General features: G+C 50.6%; 1 protein-coding gene across 3 annotated transcripts in view; it reads right to left on the bottom strand.

Moving 5' to 3' along the window:
• HSPA12A (heat shock protein family A (Hsp70) member 12A) overlaps positions 1–21,437 on the bottom strand; it is a 310,784-nt gene that overhangs the window by 227,025 nt on the left and 62,322 nt on the right. For all 3 annotated transcript variants that reach the window (XM_083149953.1, XM_083149955.1, XM_083149952.1), the window contains exons 2-3: positions 13,412–13,500; positions 6,863–6,987 (exon numbers count right to left, since the gene is read on the bottom strand). In XM_083149953.1, the coding sequence (XP_083006079.1) occupies positions 6,863–6,987; positions 13,412–13,500 (214 nt within the window). The remainder of the gene's footprint in view (positions 1–6,862; positions 6,988–13,411; positions 13,501–21,437) is intronic.

The following is a 21,437-nucleotide window of genomic DNA, read 5'->3' as shown; positions in this document are numbered from 1 at the left end:
ATGTCACGTTACAGTCACTGTCACATCAGGCACATCACAGTCACATCACAATCACAGTCACATCACAGTCACATGACATAAATCGCCGGGTGTGCGCTCCCGTTTTCAGCCCCCTAATGGTCGCTGGTCAGAGGAACTTGCTCCTCCGACCAGCGACTTCCCCTGCGCCTCTTCTCTCGGCAGTGTGACATTTTCATCTCTGGTTGCAGATGAAGACAGGACACTAAGCAGTATGATTGCTGAGCAATATATTACCAGGGATCATATTGCCCCGTGTGTACACAGCTTAACAGTCACTGTCACATCACAGTCACATCACAGTCACTATCACAGTAACGTTCAGTCACATCATTGTCATAATCACATCACATTCACTATCACAGTAAAGTTCACGGTCACATCATAGTCACATCACAGTCAGTGTCACAGTCACCACACTTATTGTCACAGTCAGTGTCACAGTCACCACACTTATTGTCACAGTCACGTCACAATCACATTACATTCACATCACAGTCACAGTACAGTCACTGTCACATCACAGTCAGTGTCACATTCACATCACAGTCACCACACTTATTGTCACACTCACATCACAATCACATCACATTCACTGTCACAGTAACATCAGTCACATCACAGTCACATCACAGTCACAGTCAGTGTCACATTCACATCACAGTCACCACACTTATTGTCACACTCACATCACATTCACTGTCACAGTAACATCAGTCACATCACAGTCACATCACATGCATGTCACAGTCAGTGTCACAGTCACATCACCACACTTACTGTCACAGTCACGGTCACATCATAGTCACATCACAATCACCACACTTACTGTCACAGTCACATCACAATCACAGTCACAGTGACGGTCACATCACTGTCACGTCAGAGTCACATCACAGTCACAGCACTGTCAGAGTCACATCACAGTCACATCACAGTCAGAGTCACCAAACTTACTGTTACGGTCACATCAGTGTCGCGGTCACATCACAGTCACATCACAATCACAGTCACATCACAGTCACAGTCACCAAACTTACTGTCACAGTCACATCACAATCACAGTCACAGTGACGGTCACATCACTGTCACGTCAGAGTCACATCAGTCACATCACTGTCAGTCACATCACAGTCACAGTCACCAAACTTACTGTCACAGTCACATCACAGTCACGGTCACATCACAGTCACATCACTGTCCGAGTCACATCACAGTCACAGCATTGTCAGAGTCACATCACAGTCACCAAACTTACAGTCACGGTCACATCACAGTCACATCACTGTCAGAGTCACATCACAGTCAAAGCACTGTCACATCACAGTCACCTCACAGTCACCTCACACTCACATCACAGTCACATCACAGTCACATCACAGTCACCAAACTTTCTGTCACAGTCACATCAGTGTCACGGTCATATCACAGTCACAATCACCACACTTACTGTCACAGTCACATCACAATCACAGTGACGGTCACATCACTGTCACGTCAGAGTCACATCACAGTCACTCACATCACAGTCACATCACAGTCACATCACTGTCAGAGTCACATAACAGTCACAGCACTGTCCGAGTCACATCACAGTCACAGCACTGTCACAGTCACATCAAAGTCACATCACAGTCACATCACAGTCAGAGTCACATCACAGTCAGAGTCACATCACAGTCAGTCACGTCACAGTCAGAGTCACAGTCAGAGTCACAGTCAGAGTCACAGTCACCAAACTTACTGTCACGGTCACATCAGTGTCACAGTCACATCACAGTCACCATACTTACTGTCACAGTCACATCACAATCACAGTCACAGTGACGATCACATCACTGTCACGTCAGAGTCACATCAGTCACATCACTGTCAGTCACATCACAGTCACAGTCACCAAACTTACTGTCACAGTCACATCACAGTCACGGTCACATCACAGTCACATCACTGTCCGAGTCACATCACAGTCACAGCACTATCCGAGTCACATCACAGTCACAGCACTGTCCGAGTCACATCACAGTCACATCACAGTCAGAGTCACATCACAGTCAGAGTCACATCACAGTCAGAGTCACAGTCAGAGTCACATCACAGTCAGAGTCAGAGTCACAGTCAGAGTCAGAGTCACCAAACTTACTGTCACGGTCACATCAGTGTCACGGTCACATCACAGTCACATCACAGTCACAGTCACCAAACTTACTGTCACAGTCACATCACAATCACAGTCACAGTGACGGTCACATCACTGTCACGTCAGAGTCACATCAGTCACATCACTGTCAGTCACATCACAGTCACAGTCACCAAACTTACTGTCACAGTCACATCACAGTCACGGTCACATCACAGTCGCATCACTGTCCGAGTCACATCACAGTCACATCACTGTCCGAGTCACATCACTGTCCGAGTCACATCACAGTCACAGAACTGTCCGAGTCACATCACAGCCACAGCACTGTCAGAGTCACATCACAGTCACATCACAGTCACAGCACTGTCACAGTCACATCACAGTCACATCACATCACAGTCAGAGTCAGAGTCACATTCAGAGTCACATTCAGAGTCACGTCACAGTCAGAGTCACAGTCAGAGTCACAGTCAGAGTCACAGTCAGAGTCAACGTCACAGTCAGAGTCACAGTCAGAGTCACAGTCAGAGTCACGTCACAGTCAGAGTCACGTCAAAGTCACGTCAGAGTCACAGTCAGAGTCACGTCACAGTCAGAGTCACGTCACAGTCAGAGTCACGTCACAGTCGGAGTCACAGTCAGAGTCACAGTCAGAGTCACGTCACAGTCAGAGTCACAGTCAGAGTCACAGTCACAGTCAGAGTCAACGTCACAGTCAGAGTCACGTCACAGTCAGAGTCACGTCACAGTCGGAGTCACGTCACAATCGGAGTCACGTCACAGTCGGAGTCACGTCACAGTCGGAGTCACGTCACAGTCGGAGTCACGTCACAGTCACGTCGGAGTCGGAGCCGAGTCGCAGCCAGAGTCAGAGCCAGAGTCACATCACAGTCACTGTGGTATTAGTGCATGCAATAAGGTTATATCAGGTTACACCGGGCACTGCTGCGCACCTTCCTCCATACATCCAGGCAATACCTAATATCGCTATGAATATTTCTTGATACATGGCCTCTATACCAATAACATCAGAGAGACCGCAACCGACTCCTATCCACGGTAATGATATTGGGAATATGTGAGTACAATGTCGGCATTGGAGTAGCAGGACGCATGTACCGCCATAGTCAAAGTGACTGTTACTTTGGGATACGGTCGCTAGGTCGATCATTAAAGGTCGACATGCAGGAATGTCAACTTGACTGAAGGTCGACATGGTGTTGGGTCAACCAGGTCATTAGGTCAACACAGGTATTGGGTCACCATGCCCGAAGTCGACAGTCAAATGGTTAAAATGTTTTTTTGAGCCGACATGTGCCGACAGGTGGTATTTCATGGTCTACCATCCACTAGGGTGGGGTGGGAGAACATCAGGGTATACCAAGTACAGTGAGCCATGCGTCAACATTTAGGACAAGATACATTTTAAAAACCCATGTCGACCTTTTGATGGTTGACACAGTGCATCTTGACCTAATGCTGTAAAATGAAACGCGGCACTACATGACAAAGAATTATAATATAATGCGGCACTACATGACAGAGAAATATAATATAATGCGGCACTACATGACAGAGAATTATAATATAATGCGGCACTACATGACAGAGAATTATAATATAATGCGGCACTACATGACAGAGAATTATAATATAATGCGGCACTACATGACAGAGAATTGTAATATAATGCGGCACTACATGACAGAGAATTATAATATACTGCGGCACTACATGACAAAGAATTATAATATAATGCGGCACTACATGACAGAGAATTATAATATACTGCGGCACTACATGACAGAGAATTATAATAGAATGCGGCACTACATGACAGAGAATTATAATAGAATGCGGCACTACATGACAGAGAATTATAATAGAATGCGGCACTACATGACAGAGAATTGTAATAGAATGCGGCACTACATGACAGAGAATTGTAATAGAATGCGGCACTACATGACAGAGAATTATAATATAATGCGGCACTACATGACAGAGAATTATAATATACTGCGGCACTACATGACAAAGAATTATAATATAATGCGGCACTACATGACAGAGAATTATAATATACTGCGGCACTACATGACAGAGAATTATAATAGAATGCGGCACTACATGACAGAGAATTATAATAGAATGCGGCACTACATGACAGAGAATTATAATAGAATGCGGCACTACATGACAGAGAATTGTAATAGAATGCGGCACTACATGACAGAGAATTGTAATAGAATGCGGCACTACATGACAGAGAATTATAATATAATGCGGCACTACATGACAGAGAATTGTAATATAATGCGGCACTACATGACAGAGAATTATAATATACTGCGGCACTACATGACAGAGAATTGTAATAGAATGCGGCACTACATGACAGAGAATTATAATATAATGCGTCACTACATGACAGAGAATTATAATATAATGCGGCACTACATGACAGAGAATTATAATATAATGCGGCACTACATGACAGAGAATTATAATATAATGCGGCACTACATGACAGAGAATTATAATATAATGCGGCACTACATGACAGAGAATTATAATATAATGCGGCACTACATGACAGAGAATTATAATATAATGCGGCACTCATAGGCGAATCTAGGGGGTGGTCCGGGGGTGCACAGGACCACCCATTAGCCTATTTTGTAGCTGAGGGATGGGGCTTTCCAATGAGCCCAGCCCCGTGTCTCTAGCCCCCTGGGAACCGGAGATACGGCCAGGCAAAGCTGGAACGTTTTCCCTATAGGATAACATGGGAAACGCTAATTCTGACCCCCACCCAGTTCAACGACTGCCAGTTCCCCCTTCGGCATCACTGAAGCTCGAGGTTAATCTCAGTCGAACCCAAATCGCTGGGCCTTCAATTTGATACCAGGCTGGATCCATATCGGTTAATTGGTTCCAGGGATATTGAGGTTAAACCGTTTTTTTTTTTTTTTCATTTCTTAAATGTAATTTCATGACTGTTTATGTTCTTTGAGGGCAGATTTCTCTGGAACCAAACAGCCCAGTTTCACGGGACCAAAATCATTCGAAGCCAACTCAAAAGTTCTTCAATATGATACTGGTCTCATGTAAATGGGTCAGTTGCTTCCGAAGATATAGCTGGTTGGTTAAAGGCGGGTAGGGAGGGGGAGTGGTTGTCTCTCCCCCTCACACCAGAAAATGAAGCGACTAGGCTGGTGTATAAGGGGTCAGCCTGGGAATGTCCCTGCATGATCCTGGGACCATATTCCCGGGTAAATCCCTGCATTCTCTGTTATGAAAGGGGTATCATTTCAAACAGCCGTGACCTGCAGTGCTCTGAATACAGCCAGGCAGCCCCCTGCTCTCTGCCCAGCTGTCAATGACTGTCACCCCTGCAGCTTCCGCTCCAATTCTTCTCCCCGCTTTCACCTCAGCCCGCCCCCCCCTTTAATCATGTGGTGCCGGCGCCCGGCATGCTCCCCCGACGTCACGCACAACAACAGCACACACAATATTTCAAATGTCCCTCGGCTAGAGGGGACACCAGGAGAGGAGTGGGAGCGTGCTCTGCGCTGCGCTCTGCTCCTCTCCCCATAGAAGCAGCTGCACTGCTCTCCATCTCTCCCTGCAGCAGTAAGTGGCACTTTTGGGGGCATTGCTTAAGGGATGCTACAAGTGGCAGTATGTGGGGGCATTACGCATAATGTGTGGCTTAATGTGTAAGGGGCATTATGGTGTGCAGCATCATGTGTAAGGGGCATTACGTGTGCAGCATCATTTGTAAGGGACATTATCTATCCCGAAAATACGGCTATTCGTATTGATAGCACATCAATACGAATACGAATTGCCGTATTTTCGGGATAGTAAATTTCCTTTAGTAATTTTCCCCCTATGTGTGCAGCATCATGTGTAATGGGTACTATGGTGTGTGGCATCATGTGTAATAGGTACTATGGTGTGCGGCATCATGTGTAATGGGTACTATGGTGCCATCAAGCAAGAACCCCCTAGCAATGAGCACGTAGGTAAGAAGCACTTATGTGGCAAATATGTAATGGGCATTACGGTTTGTTATATAGTATGTAATGGGCATCATGATGTGTGGCACAATGTGTAATGGGCATTATGGTGTGTGGCCTTATGTGTAATTGGCATTACGGCGTTTGGCTATATGTACAGTATAATGGATATTACGGAGTTTGCTAAAATGTGTAATGGGCATTACTGTGTATGGTCTAAAGTATAATACCACACCCCTTTTTGTGATGCCACGCCTCATTTTTGTCACGCGGCTACGCCGCGCAAAGGTCCCCCTACTGTTATGTCTATATCTGGGACCACCCATTACCATAATTCTAGATTTGCCTATGGCGGCACTACATGACAGAGAATTATAATATAATGCGGCACTACATGACAGAGAATTATAATATAATGCGGCACTACATGACAGAGAATTATAATATAATGCGGCACTACATGACAGAGAATTATAACATAATGCGGCACTACATGACAGAGAATTATAATATAATGCGGCACTACATGACAGAGAATTATAATATAATGCGGCACTACATGACAGAGAATTATAATATAATGCGGCACTACATGACAGAGAATTATAACATAATGCGGCACTACATGACAGAGAATTATAATATAATGGTTAATGTGCGGCACTACAGATATTACCTCATTATATGGATACATTCCGGCTCCTTAGAGAAGCTGTAGGCGTAGCCGCTGGAAGTGGTGCCAAAATCAATGGCAACAACCACTGAGAAGTTCTGCTCAGCTGCCGAGCTGGTGTCTGAATTCTGAAAGAGAAGATCCAAGTTATCCCTGTATGTCCGGCCATTTGTTACAGGCAACATATGTAATCTATCTCCACCTCACAATCAGTGTATCCGAGAGCCCCATGGTAGCCAGACAGGGGGCCACAAACAGGCACACGGAGGCCAGAATACCGACACAGGCACACGGAGGCCAGAATACCGACACAGGCACACGGAGGCCAGAGTACCGACACAGGCACACGGAGGCCAGAATACCGACACAGGCACACGGAGGCCAGAGTACCGACACAGGCACACGGAGGCCAGAGTACCGACACAGGCACACGGAGGCCAGAGTACCGACACAGGCACACGGAGGCCAGAGTACCGACACAGGCACACGGAGGCCAGAATACTGACACAGGCACACGGAGGCCAGAATACCGACACAGGCACACGGAGGCCAGAATACCGACACAGGCACACGGAGGCCAGAGTACCGACACAGGCACACGGAGGCCAGAGTACCGACACAGGCACACGGAGGCCAGAATACCGACACAGGCACACGGAGGCCAGAGTCCCGGCACAGGCACACGGAGGCCAGAGTACAGACACAGGCACATGGATGCCAGAGTACAGACACAGGCACACGGAGGCCAGACAGGGGGCCACAAACAGGCACACGGAGGCCAGACAGGGGGCCACAAACAGGCACACGGAGGCCAGAATACCGACACAGGCACACGGAGGCCAGAATACCGACACAGGCACACGGAGGCCAGAGTACAGACACAGGCACACGGAGGCCAGAGTCCCGGCACAGGCACACGGAGGCCAGAATACCGACACAGGCACACGAAGGCCAGAGTACCGACACAGGCACACGGAGGCCAGAGTACAGACACAGGCACACGGAGGCCAGAGTACAGACACAGGCACACGGAGGCCAGAGTACAGACACAGGCACACGGAGGCCAGAGTACAGACACAGGCACACGGAGGCCAGAGTACAGACACAGGCACACGGAGACCAGAGTCCCAACACAGGCACACGGAGGCCAGAGTACCGACACGGAGGCCAGAGTACCGACACAGGCACACGGAGGCCAGAGTACCGACACAGGCACACGGAGGCCAGAGTACCGACACAGGCACACGGAGGCCAGAGTACCGACACAGGCACACGGAGGCCAGAGTACCGACACAGGCACACGGGGGCCAGAGTACCGACACAGGCACACGGAGGCCAGAGTACAGACACAGGCACACGGAGGCCAGAGTACAGACACAGGCACACGAAGGCCAGAGTACAGACACAGGCACACGGAGGCCAGAGTACAGACACAGGCACACGGAGGCCAGAGTCCCGGCACAGGCACACGGAGGCCAGAGTCCCGGCACAGGCACACGGAGGCCAGAGTCCCGGCACAGGCACACGGAGGCCAGAGTCCCGGCACAGGCACACGGAGGCCAGAGTCCCGGCACAGGCACACGGAGGCCAGAGTCCCGGCACAGGCACACGGAGGCCAGAGTCCCGGCACAGGCACACGGAGGCCAGAGTCCCGGCACAGGCACACGGAGGCCAGAGTCCCGGCACAGGCACACGGAGGCCAGAGTACAGACACAGGCACACGGAGGCCAGAGTACAGACACAGGCACACAGAGGCCAGACAGGGGGCCAGAATACCGACACAGGCACACGGAGGCCAGAGTCCCGGCACAGGCACACGGAGGCCAGAGTCCCGGCACAGGCACACGGAGGCCAGAGTACAGACACAGGCACATGGATGCCAGAGTACAGACACAGGCACACGGAGGCCAGACAGGGGGCCACAAACAGGCACACGGAGGCCAGAGTCCCGGCACAGGCACACGGAGGCCAGAGTCCCGGCACAGGCACACGGAGGCCAGAGTCCCGGCACAGGCACACGGAGGCCAGAGTACAGACACAGGCACACGGAGGCCAGAGTACAGACACAGGCACACAGAGGCCAGACAGGGGGCCAGAATACCGACACAGGCACACGGAGGCCAGAGTCCCGGCACAGGCACACGGAGGCCAGAGTCCCGGCACAGGCACACGGAGGCCAGAGTACAGACACAGGCACATGGATGCCAGAGTACAGACACAGGCACACGGAGGCCAGACAGGGGGCCACAAACAGGCACACGGAGGCCAGAATACCGACACAGGCACACGGAGGCCAGAATACCGACACAGGCACACGGAGGCCAGAGTACAGACACAGGCACACGGAGGCCAGAGTCCCGGCACAGGCACACGGAGGCCAGAGTCCCGGCACAGGCACACGGAGGCCAGAGTCCCGGCACAGGCACACGGAGGCCAGAGTCCCGGCACAGGCACACGGAGGCCAGAGTACCGACACAGGCACACGGAGGCCAGAGTACCGACACAGGCACACGGAGGCCAGAGTACCGACACAGGCACACGGGGGCCAGAGTACCGACACAGGCACACGGAGGCCAGAGTACAGACACAGGCACACGGAGGCCAGAGTACAGACACAGGCACACGGAGGCCAGAGTACAGACACAGGCACACGGAGGCCAGAGTACAGACACAGGCACACGGAGGCCAGAGTCCCGGCACAGGCACACGGAGGCCAGAGTCCCGACACAGGCACACGGAGGCCAGAGTCCCGGCACAGGCACACGGAGGCCAGAGTCCCGGCACAGGCACACGGAGGCCAGAGTCCCGGCACAGGCACACGGAGGCCAGAGTCCCGGCACAGGCACACGGAGGCCAGAGTCCCGGCACAGGCACACGGAGGCCAGAGTCCCGGCACAGGCACACGGAGGCCAGAGTCCCGGCACAGGCACACGGAGGCCAGAGTACAGACACAGGCACACGGAGGCCAGAGTACAGACACAGGCACACAGAGGCCAGACAGGGGGCCAGAATACCGACACAGGCACACGGAGGCCAGAGTCCCGGCACAGGCACACGGAGGCCAGAGTCCCGGCACAGGCACACGGAGGCCAGAGTACAGACACAGGCACATGGATGCCAGAGTACAGACACAGGCACACGGAGGCCAGACAGGGGGCCACAAACAGGCACACGGAGGCCAGAATACCGACACAGGCACACGGAGGCCAGAATACCGACACAGGCACACGGAGGCCAGAGTACAGACACAGGCACACGGAGGCCAGAGTCCCGGCACAGGCACACGGAGGCCAGAGTCCCGGCACAGGCACACGGAGGCCAGAGTCCCGGCACAGGCACACGGAGGCCAGAGTCCCGGCACAGGCACACGGAGGCCAGAGTCCCGGCACAGGCACACGGAGGCCAGAGTCCCGGCACAGGCACACGGAGGCCAGAGTCCCGGCACAGGCACACGGAGGCCAGAGTCCCGGCACAGGCACACGGAGGCCAGAGTCCCGGCACAGGCACACGGAGGCCAGAGTCCCGACACAGGCACACGGAGGCCAGAGTCCCGGCACAGGCACACGGAGGCCAGAGTCCCGGCACAGGCACACGGAGGCCAGAGTCCCGGCACAGGCACACGGAGGCCAGAGTACAGACACAGGCACACGGAGGCCAGAGTACAGACACAGGCACACAGAGGCCAGACAGGGGGCCAGAATACCGACACAGGCACACGGAGGCCAGAGTCCCGGCACAGGCACACGGAGGCCAGAGTCCCGGCACAGGCACACGGAGGCCAGAGTACAGACACAGGCACATGGATGCCAGAGTACAGACACAGGCACACGGAGGCCAGACAGGGGGCCACAAACAGGCACACGGAGGCCAGAATACCGACACAGGCACACGGAGGCCAGAATACCGACACAGGCACACGGAGGCCAGAGTACAGACACAGGCACACGGAGGCCAGAGTCCCGGCACAGGCACACGGAGGCCAGAGTCCCGGCACAGGCACACGGAGGCCAGAGTCCCGGCACAGGCACACGGAGGCCAGAGTCCCGGCACAGGCATACGGAGGCCAGAGTCCCGGCACAGGCACACGGAGGCCAGAGTCCCGGCACAGGCACACGGAGGCCAGAGTCCCGGCACAGGCACACGGAGGCCAGAGTCCCGGCACAGGCACACGGAGGCCAGAGTCCCGGCACAGGCACACGGAGGCCAGAGTCCCGGCACAGGCACACGGAGGCCAGAGTCCCAGCACAGGCACACGGAGGCCAGAGTCCCGGCACAGGCACACGGAGGCCAGAGTTCTGAGTGGCCACTGACCGATGGTGCACCCAAAGATCGGGTGTCACTGAAACGTGTTATCAGGAGGTTGGGGCCTAGCGGATGTGGTGATGTGTTGTACTGATCCAGTAATACAAGTTCCTTTGTACAGTACAGAGCTGAAATGCCCCATCCTTTTAGTATTAGAACTAAAGGACGGGACATACCAAACTGATACTTCCCAGCACTTACAGTGCCGACACTAAGGGGTAGATGTACTAAGCAATGGTATGGGAGAAGTGCCCTATGGCAACCAACCAGCTGCTCTGTATAATTTTATAATATAAAAATTATAGACACTTGTGCTGATTGGTTGCCATGGGCCACTTCACCTCCTTTATCACTGCTTCATATATCTACCCCTGAGTAACACAAAGGGCAGCTCCAGGATCTGCCCTGTGTGACAGCCGCCGGTACCTGAGGTTTCAGCAGCTGGCATTCGCAGGGTGAGGAGACGGCCGTGGGGGATCACCAGCTTTTGCCAGCTCCACATCAGGAGTAATCAGGGCATAGTACATATGGGGCATTTCTTCCATCACATAATAATGAGGCGGTTCCTTTAGTTTTGATTCTGACGAGGAGAAGTTGTATTCAGGGTTTGCAGAGCAGCATTATATCAGTGTTCATCTGTGGACAGAAATGGGTGATTGGACATGGGTTCATTGGGTGAAGGGTGGGCATGAGGGGAAGAGTGGGCATGAGGGGAAGAGTGGGCATGAGGGGAAGGGTGGGCATGAGGGGAAGAGTGGGCATGAAGGGAAGAGTGGGCATGAAGGGAAGAGTGGGCATGAAGGGAAGGGTGGGCATGAGGGGAAGAGTGGGCATGAGGGGAAGAGTGGGCATGAAGGGAAGGGTGGGCATGAGGGGAAGAGTGGGCATGAGGGGAAGAGTGGGCATGAAGGGAAGGGTGGGCATGAGGGAAAGGGTGGGCATGAGGGGAAGAGTGGGCATGAGGGGAAGAGTGGGCATGAAGGGAAGAGTGGGCATGAGGGAAAGGGTGGACATGAGGGGAAGAGTGGGCATGAAGGGAAGAGTGGGCATGAGGGAAAGGGTGGACATGAGGGGAAGAGTGGGCATGAAGGGAAGAGTGGGCATGAAGGGAAGGGTGGGCATGAGGGAAAGGGTGGGCATGAGGGGAAGAGTGGGCATGAAGGGAAGAGTGGGCATGAGGGGAAGAGTGGGCATGAAGGGAAGAGTGGGCATGAGGGGAAGAGTGGGCATGAAGGGAAGAGTGGGCATGAGGGGAAGAGTGGGCATGAGGGGAAGAGTGGGCATGAAGGGAAGAGTGGGCATGAATGGAAGAGTGGGCATGAGGGGAAGAGTGGGCATAAAGGGAAGGGTGGGCATGAATGGAAGAGTTGGCATGAAGGGAAGGGTAGGCATGAGGGGAAGAGTGTTGTTCTGTGACTTTAGATGGGATTTCTTTCTTTGTCTGATTGCATGGACCACATGGTCACTATGGCAGAGGTGGGTTCTGTCCAGCAATGGCTCATGCATACTTATATCCGTGGGACTATATGTTTCTGTATTTTGAGACTACACCTTTTCTATTGGCTGTTGAATTGGATAATTCCAGGTTAGTGATCTCCTTCTGCAATGTGCTAGTACGGTAAATGTCTCTTCTCCATCTTCTGCTCTATTCCATCTTCTAGACGGGTGACATTTCCCATCCTGCTTGCACTGATTCTTGGGTCTGCCCTGTGTCCTTGGCACCAGCCTATTAGCATGTACATCTGAATAGCGATGGCGCTTGTCTGGTTCATGTAGACAGTTCTGTATCCACGTAGAAGTTTGCCTCTGTCAGGTAGCATTGTATGGAGGAGACTGGGACATATCATTTCACATTGGCCCAGCGGCACTTTCTGCCTGTGCAGGTCCCTCTATCTGGGATATTCTAGCTTTAGGTCACTGGAAGTGCAGAGGCTCAGTGCATCGCAGCATTGCGGGGTTCTGGTTGTCCACTAAGGGGTAATGAGTGGGAGGAGGACATCTGCCATACTAAGGTTGGCCATGGTTAGGAAATCAAGACCTGGCCTTGTGCAAATTGATAAGGTTGGAAATGGTACCGAGGTGAATGTGTTGGTTCTTATAATGCTAGGTCTGGTATGTCCGGTCTCTTATTCCTTGATTCTTACCGGTCCAATGGTCCTATTCCTTACCCATTCCCCCTTTGTGAACCCCCTGCCGCCGCCCACCCCCCCACACCCCCCAGTGAGCAGCAGAAGTTGAGGGAGCACTTACCGTTGCTATATGTGAGGGGGATAACGGCGTTATTCCGGGATCACCCAAACTTCTGGCTGGTGAGGAATAGGCGGAGGTGGAGATCCTCTCTGCAGAAAGGATACAGATAAGGGGGAGACATTACACCTCAGGGTATTATGCAATTACAAACATACCACCAATCAGAATGCAGGTTACATACTCCTCTCCATCATTGGCCTCAAGCCTCTTATAGTATGTTTCTAAGCTTGGAGTCTCTGGGACTTGCTGGGGACAGCTATAGACCAGCCTGGGCCTGTACGGTTACAGTCACTTATAGGGATGACCCTGGACAGAACAATCCCTCCCATCCCCTCCTATTCTCTCTCCCACACACTCACACTCCCATTCCCTCCTATTCTCTCTCACACACACTCACACTCCTATTCCCTCCTATTCTCTCACACACACTCACACTCCCATCCCCTCCTATTCTCTCTCCCACACACTCACACTCCCATTCCCTCCTATTCTCTCTCACACACACTCACACTCCCATTCCCTCCTATTCTCTCACACACACTCACACTCCCATCCCCTCCTATTCTCTCTCCCACACACTCACACTCCCATTCCCTCCTATTCTCTCTCACACACACTCACACTCCCATTCCCTCCCATTCTCTCTCCCACACACTCACACTCCCATTCCCTCCTATTCTCTCACACACACACTCACACTCCCATCCCCTCCTATTCTCTCTCCCACACACTCACACTCCCATCCCCTCCTATTCTCTCCCACACACTCACACTCCCATTCCCTCCTATTCTCTCACACACACACTCACACTCCCATCCCCTCCTATTCTCTCTCCCACACACTGACACTCCCATTCCCTCCTATTCTCTCTCACACACACTCACACACTCACACTCCCTTTCTTTCTTTCTCACACACACTCACACTCCCATCCCCTCCTATTCTCTCACACACACTCACACTCCCATTCCCTCCTATTCTCTCTCACACACACTCACACACTCACACTCCCTTTCTTTCTCACACACACTCACACTCCCATCCCCTCCTATTCTCTCTCACACACACTCACACTCCCATACCCTCCTATTCTCTCTCACACACACACTCACACTCCCATTCCCTCCTATTCTCTCTCTCACACACTCACACTCCCATTCCCTCCTATTCTCTCTCTCACACACTCACACTCCCATTCCCTCCTATTCTCTCTCACACACACTCACACACTCACACTCCCTTTCTTTCTCACACACACACTCACACTCCCATCCCCTCCTATTCTCTCTCACACACACTCACACTCCCATACCCTCCTATTCTCTCTCTCACACACACACTCACACTCCCATTCCCTCCTATTCTCTCTCTCACACACTCACACTCCCATTCCCTCCTATTCTCTCTCACACACACACACTCACACTCCCATTCCCTCCTATTCTCTCTCTCACACACTCACACTCCCATTCCCTCCTATTCTCTCTCTCACACACTCACACTCCCATTCCCTCCTATTCTCTCTCACACACACTCACACTCCCATTCCCTCCTATTCTCTCTCACACACACTCACACTCCCATTCCCTCCTATTCTCTCTCACACACTCACACTCCCATTCCCTCCTATTCTCTCTCACACACACTCACACTCCCATTCCCTCCTATTCTCTCTCACACACACTCACACTCCCATTCCCTCCTATTCTCTCTCTCACACACTCACACTCCCATTCCCTCCTATTCTCTCTCTCACACACTCACACTCCCATTCCCTCCTATTCTCTCTCACACACACTCACACTCCCATTCCCTCCTATTCTCTCTCACACACACTCACACTCCCATTCCCTCCTATTCTCTCTCACACACATTAACACTCCCATTCCCTCCTATTCTCTCTCACACACTCACACTCCCATTCCCTCCTATTCTCTCTCACACACACTCACACTCCCATTCCCTCCTATTCTCTCTCACACACACTCACACTCCCATTCCCTCCTATTCTCTCTCCCACACACTCACACTCCCATTCCCTCCTATTCTCTCTCTCACACACACTCACACTCCCATACCCTCCCATTCTCTCTCCCACACACTCACACTCCCATTCCCTCCTATTTTCTCACACACACTCACACTCCCATTCCCTCCTATTCTCTCACACACACTCACACTCCCATCCCCTCCTATTCTCTCTCCCACACACTGACACTCCCATTCCCTCCTATTCTCTCTCACACACACACACTCACACTCCCATTCCCTCCTATTCTCTCTCCCACACACTCACACTCCCATACCCTCCTATTCTCTCTCACACACACTCACACTCCCTTTCTTTCTTTCTCACACACACTCACACTCCCATCCCCTCCTATTCTCTCACACACACTCACACTCCCATTCCCTCCTATTCTCTCTCACACACACTCACACACTCACACTCCCTTTCTTTCTCACACACACTCACACTCCCTTCCCCTCCTATTCTCTCTCACACACACTCACACTCCCATTCCCTCCTATTCTCTCTCACACACACACTCACACTCCCATTCCCTCCTATTCTCTCTCACACACTCACACTCCCTCCTATTCTCTCTCTCACACACTCACACTCCCATTCCCTCCTATTCTCTCTCACACACACTCACACTCCCATCCCCTCCTATTCTCTCTCACACACACTCACACTCCCATTCCCTCCTATTCTCTCTCACACACACTCACACTCCCATTCCCTCCTATTCTCTCTCTCACACACTCACACTCCCATTCCCTCCTATTCTCTCTCGCACACACTCACACTCCCATTCCCTCCTATTCTCTCTCCTACACACTCACACTCCCATTCCCTCCTATTCTCTCTCACACACACTCACACTCCCATTCCCTCCTATTCTCTCTCACACACTCACACTCCCATTCTCTCTCTCACACACACACTCACACTCCCATTCTCCCCTATTCTCTCACACACTCACACTCCCATTCCCTCCTATTCTCTCTCACACACACTCACACACCCATTCCCTCCTATTCTCTCTCACACACACTCACACTCCCATTCTCTCCTATTCTCTCTCACACACTCACACTCCCATTCCATCCTATTCTCTCTCACACACACTCACACTCCCATTCCCTTCTATTCTCTCTCACACACTCACACTCCCATTCCCTCCTATTCTCTCTCCCACACACTCACACTCCCATTCCCTCCTATTCTCTCTCTCACACACTCACACTCCCATTCCCTCCTATTCTCTCTCTCACACATTCATACTCCCATCCCCCCTATTCTCTCCCACACACACACACACTCACACTCCCTTTCCCACCTATTCCCTTTCACATACATTCACACTCCCATCCCCCCTATTCTCTCTCTGTAATGCTGTAAGCCCCTCTGTGGTGCATCTGTGCACCTGAGTTTGTATGTACTGACTGTAATAATGATATAAGCCCCTCCCTGGTGCATCTGAGTGTGTAAGGATGAACTGTAATACCGCTATAACCCTTTCCCGGTGTCCAACCATGCGCTTGCTAGTCCCCCTATTCTCTCTCTCTCATACACTCACACTCTAGTTACCTCCTATTCTCTCTCACACACACTCACATTCCCATTCCACCTATTCTCTCTCTCACACACTGCTAGTCCCCCTATTCTCTCTCTCACACACTCACACTCCAGTTACCTCCTATTCTCTCACACACTCACACTCCCATTCCACCTATTCTCTCTCACACACTCACACTGCTAGTCCCCATATTCTCTCTCACACACACTCACACTCCAGTTACCTCCTATTCTCTCACACACACACACTCACACTCCCATTCCACCTATTCTCTCACACACACTGCTAGTCCCCCTATTCTCTCTCTCTCACACTCACACTCCAGTTCCCTCCTATTCTCTCACACACTCACACTGCTAGTCCCCCTATTCTCTCTCACACACACACTCACACTCCAGTTCCCTCCTATTCTCTCTTGCACACTCACACCCCCTACCCTGGGACATCAAAGAAACCTTCCAAAGAGGCAGCGGGTATGGTAAAAAATGTGAACCCTATTGGTCAACACACATAAAAGGTCTACATGCATTAGGTTGACATTGACAATGTTGACAGAAGCAATATGTAAGAGCTTGACATGAGTTTTGTGTATTTTTTCATGTCGGTGTCAACATGGACGTTGTATAAGTATATGATATCCCCTCACTGTGCTCAGCACACTGTAATATTCCCCCTCACAGGAGACTGCACTGAGGCCGATTCTCAGCTGGATAATGCAGCAGCTGGGATTTTGTCTTTTACCATTGGCACAACTGCAACTTTATGCAAATAATACTGCAAGCCCCTCTGTGGTGCATCTGTGCATCTGAGTGTGTAAGGACTGACTGCGATACTGTTATAATCCCCTCCCTGGTGCATCTGAGTGTGTAAGGTCAGTCTGTTATAATGCTTTAACCCTTCCCCAGTGTCCAACTGTGTGCCTGAGTGTGTAATGACCGACTGTAATAATGCTATGAGCCTGGTGTCCATCTGTACATCGAAGTGTGTAAGGACCAACTGTAATAATTCTATAACCCTTCCCTGGTGTCCAGCCATGCATCCGATTGTGTAAGAATGGACTGTAATAATGCTATAACCCTTCCCTGGTGCATTCATGCCTCTGAGTGTGTAAAGACTACTGTAATATTGCTATGACCCTTCCCCGATATCCGGCTGCATGTCTGATTGTATAAAAATTAACTGTAATAACGCTATGAGCCTGCTGTCCATCTGTACATCTAAGTGTGTAAGGACCAACTGTAATAATTCTATAACCCTTCCCTGGTGCATTCGTGCATCTGAGTGTGTAAAGACTGACTGTAACTGTAATAATGCTATTACCCTTCCCCGATATCCGGCTGTTTGTCTGATTGTATAAGAATTAACTGTAATAATGCTATGAGCCTTACCTGGTGCATCTGTGCATCTGAGTGTGTAAGGACAGCCTGTAATAATGCCATGACCCTTCCTCGGTGTCCAGCCATGAGTGTGTAAGGACTGCCTGTAATAATGCCATGACCCTTCCCTGCTTTCCAGCCATGCATCTGAGTGTGTAAGGACCAACTGCAATAACGCTATAATCAGGGCCGGTGCTAGGGTGTCCGGCGCCCTCCTGCAAACCATAAATTTTGCGCCCTTTCACTTTGCCATTGCAACAAGCTGCAGCCCGATTGTGGGAGCGTATGCTATGGAGGATCTCTAGTGCATGTACGGGGGAAATTTACTAAAGAAAATTTGTAAAAAAATAGGTGTATTTGTATCCAGAAATACACTCATTTTTGACATTTACTATCCCGAAAATACGGCAATTCGTATTCGTATTGATGTGCTATCAATAGGAATACGAATTGCCGTATTTTCGGGATAGTAAATGTCAAAAATAAGTGTGTTTCTGGATACAAACACACCTATTTTTTACAAATTTCCTTTAGTAAATTTCCCCCTACATGTATGCATACACCAAATCAGTGCTGTGTCCGCAAAATATTGCAGGCACTAAAGGTGCCCATACACGCTGCGAGAATCACATACGTTATGGGCTAGATCGCATCGCACGGCATGCATGCAATGTGTGTGCGATGCGATCCGAAAGCAGTACAAAAAGTATGTGTAGCACATACTTTTTGTACTGCAGCATGGCTACCTTTAGGCACATAACCCAGCCCATTATTTAAAAAATTGTCTAAATTAATATAAAAAATATCTACAATTATTAAAAGGGATTTTTGTAAGAACTTACCGTTCGAATCCCTTTCTCTGATATGGTCCTGGTGACACAGCTCAACACTGGGATGTAGGAGGGTCCGAAGGAGCCAGGCACCTATCCTAAAGTTTTAGAGGGTAGGCTCCTCCCCTACTGCATCCCTGGACTCTTCAGTTCAATCTTTCAAAGCCACTGGAATACATTAACTCAGTACAAACGCCTGCACATATTATATGCACATTTTATAACAGAAAACTGTTAACTTTTAACCATTTTAACATGAACATCATGAAACTTCTGGCATACTTACTGAGCGTAAGGGAGGGATCGCTGTGTCACCAGGACCATATCAGAGAAAGGGATTCGAACGGTAAGTTCTTACAAAAATCCCTTTTTCTCTTTCAATGGTCCTGGTGACACAGCTCAACACTGGGACGTTCCAGAGCCGGTCCTTTGGGAGGGTACGCTCAGGTCTGCAGCTCTCAGCACTGCTCGCCCGAATGATGCGTCCTCCGACGCGAACTCATGGAATCTATAGAATTTGGCAAATGTGTGAACAGATGACCAAGTGGCAGCTCTGCAAACCTGCTCAGCTGTGGCCCCATGTCGAACCGCCCAAGAGGTGGCAACTGACCTGGTGGTATGCGCATTTCTTTTGGCCGGTACTGGTCTACCCACTTTGGTGTATGCAAAGGCTATCACAGACCGCAACCACCTAGCAATAGTCTGCTTAGATGCAGGCCAACCAATTTTGTGTACGTCATACAATACCAACAATGTGTCAGTCTTCCTGACACTCTTCACTCTGTCCACATATATGCGTAAGGCACGCACAACATCCAAAGTTCTCAACTTGTCCCTTTTCTTAGAACCCTCTGGGGGTTGAAACACAGGTAGAACTATCTCCTGATTTAAATGGAAGGTAGATACCACCTTCGGTAAAAACTGAGGCACTGTTCTTAAAACAGCCCTGTCATCATGAAAAATTAAGAAGGGAGATTTACATGACAAAGCTCCCAATTCTGAAACTCTTTTAGCAGATGCTACTGCTAACAAAAACACTAGCTTCCACGTGAGAAACTTAAAGTCAGCCGACCTTAAAGGTTCAAAAGGTGCCTTTTGAAGGCATTCCAAAACCAGTGATAGATCCCAAGGTGCTACTGGTTGCTTGTATGGAGGTTTCAACCTGGATACTCCTTGTAAAAAGGTTTGAATTTCCGGCAAAATGGCTATCTTTTTCTGGAAATAGATGGACAAGGCCGAAATCTGCACCTTCAGTGACTGAAGGCTTAGGCCCGATGAAAAACCATCTTGTAAGAATTCCATCATTCTTGATAGCTTAAAATGAGATGTATGAGCCTTTCTTCTCTCACACCATCGAATGTAAGTCTTCCAGACTCTATAATAATTTGCCGAAGATACAGCTTTTCTGGCTTTTATCATCGTCTGTACTACTGCCTCAGAAAACCCTTTTCTTTTCAAAATGGTGGTTTCAATAGCCAGGCCGTCAAAATCAATCGATCTGAATCCAGGTGATTGAATGGGCCTTGTCTTAGAAGGTCTGGTCTCAGAGGTAGACGCCATGAGTCCACAGACAACCTCTGAAGCCTCGAGTACCAGGACCTCCTTGGCCAATCTGGGGCCACTAAGATCACTGGAACCTTCTGCCCCTGTATTTTCTTCAGAAGTCTCGGTAACATTGGGACTGGTGGAAATGCATAAAGGAGATCTCCCTGCCAGTGAATAGTCATGGCATCCACTGCCTCCGCTAGTGGATCCCTTGTTCTGGCATAGAACCTGGGCACTTGACAGTTGACCCTGGATGCCATCAGGTCCACATCCGGAGTTCCCCACATCGAAGTGATTTGGTGAAACACTTGAGGGTGTAAGCTCCATTCCCCTTCCTTGAGCTTCTCCCTGCTCAGGAAGTCGGCTTCTATATTCTCTATTCCTGGAATGAATATAGCCGATACAGCTGGAACATTCTGTTCCGCCCATAGGAAGATTCTGGACACCTCCCACATGGCCAATCTGCTGCGTGTACCTCCCTGGTGATTCAGATACGCCACAGCTGTGGCATTGTCGGTCTGAATCCTCAAAGGGAGGTTCTGTAACCTGTCTCCCGCCAAGGAAATCACTTTCCAGACAGCTCTCAGCTCCAAGATGTTGATTGGTAACGCTGATTCCTCTGCCGTCCACAGGCCCTGAAGCCTGAGATCCAGGACTATTGCCCCCCAGCCCCTGAGACTGGCGTCG

This window comes from Crinia signifera, chromosome 6 (assembly GCF_055691185.1).
Source record: "Crinia signifera chromosome 6, ASM5569118v1, whole genome shotgun sequence".
Lineage (NCBI taxonomy): Eukaryota > Metazoa > Chordata > Amphibia > Anura > Myobatrachidae > Crinia > Crinia signifera.
This window is presented reverse-complemented; position numbering and strand designations above follow the sequence as displayed.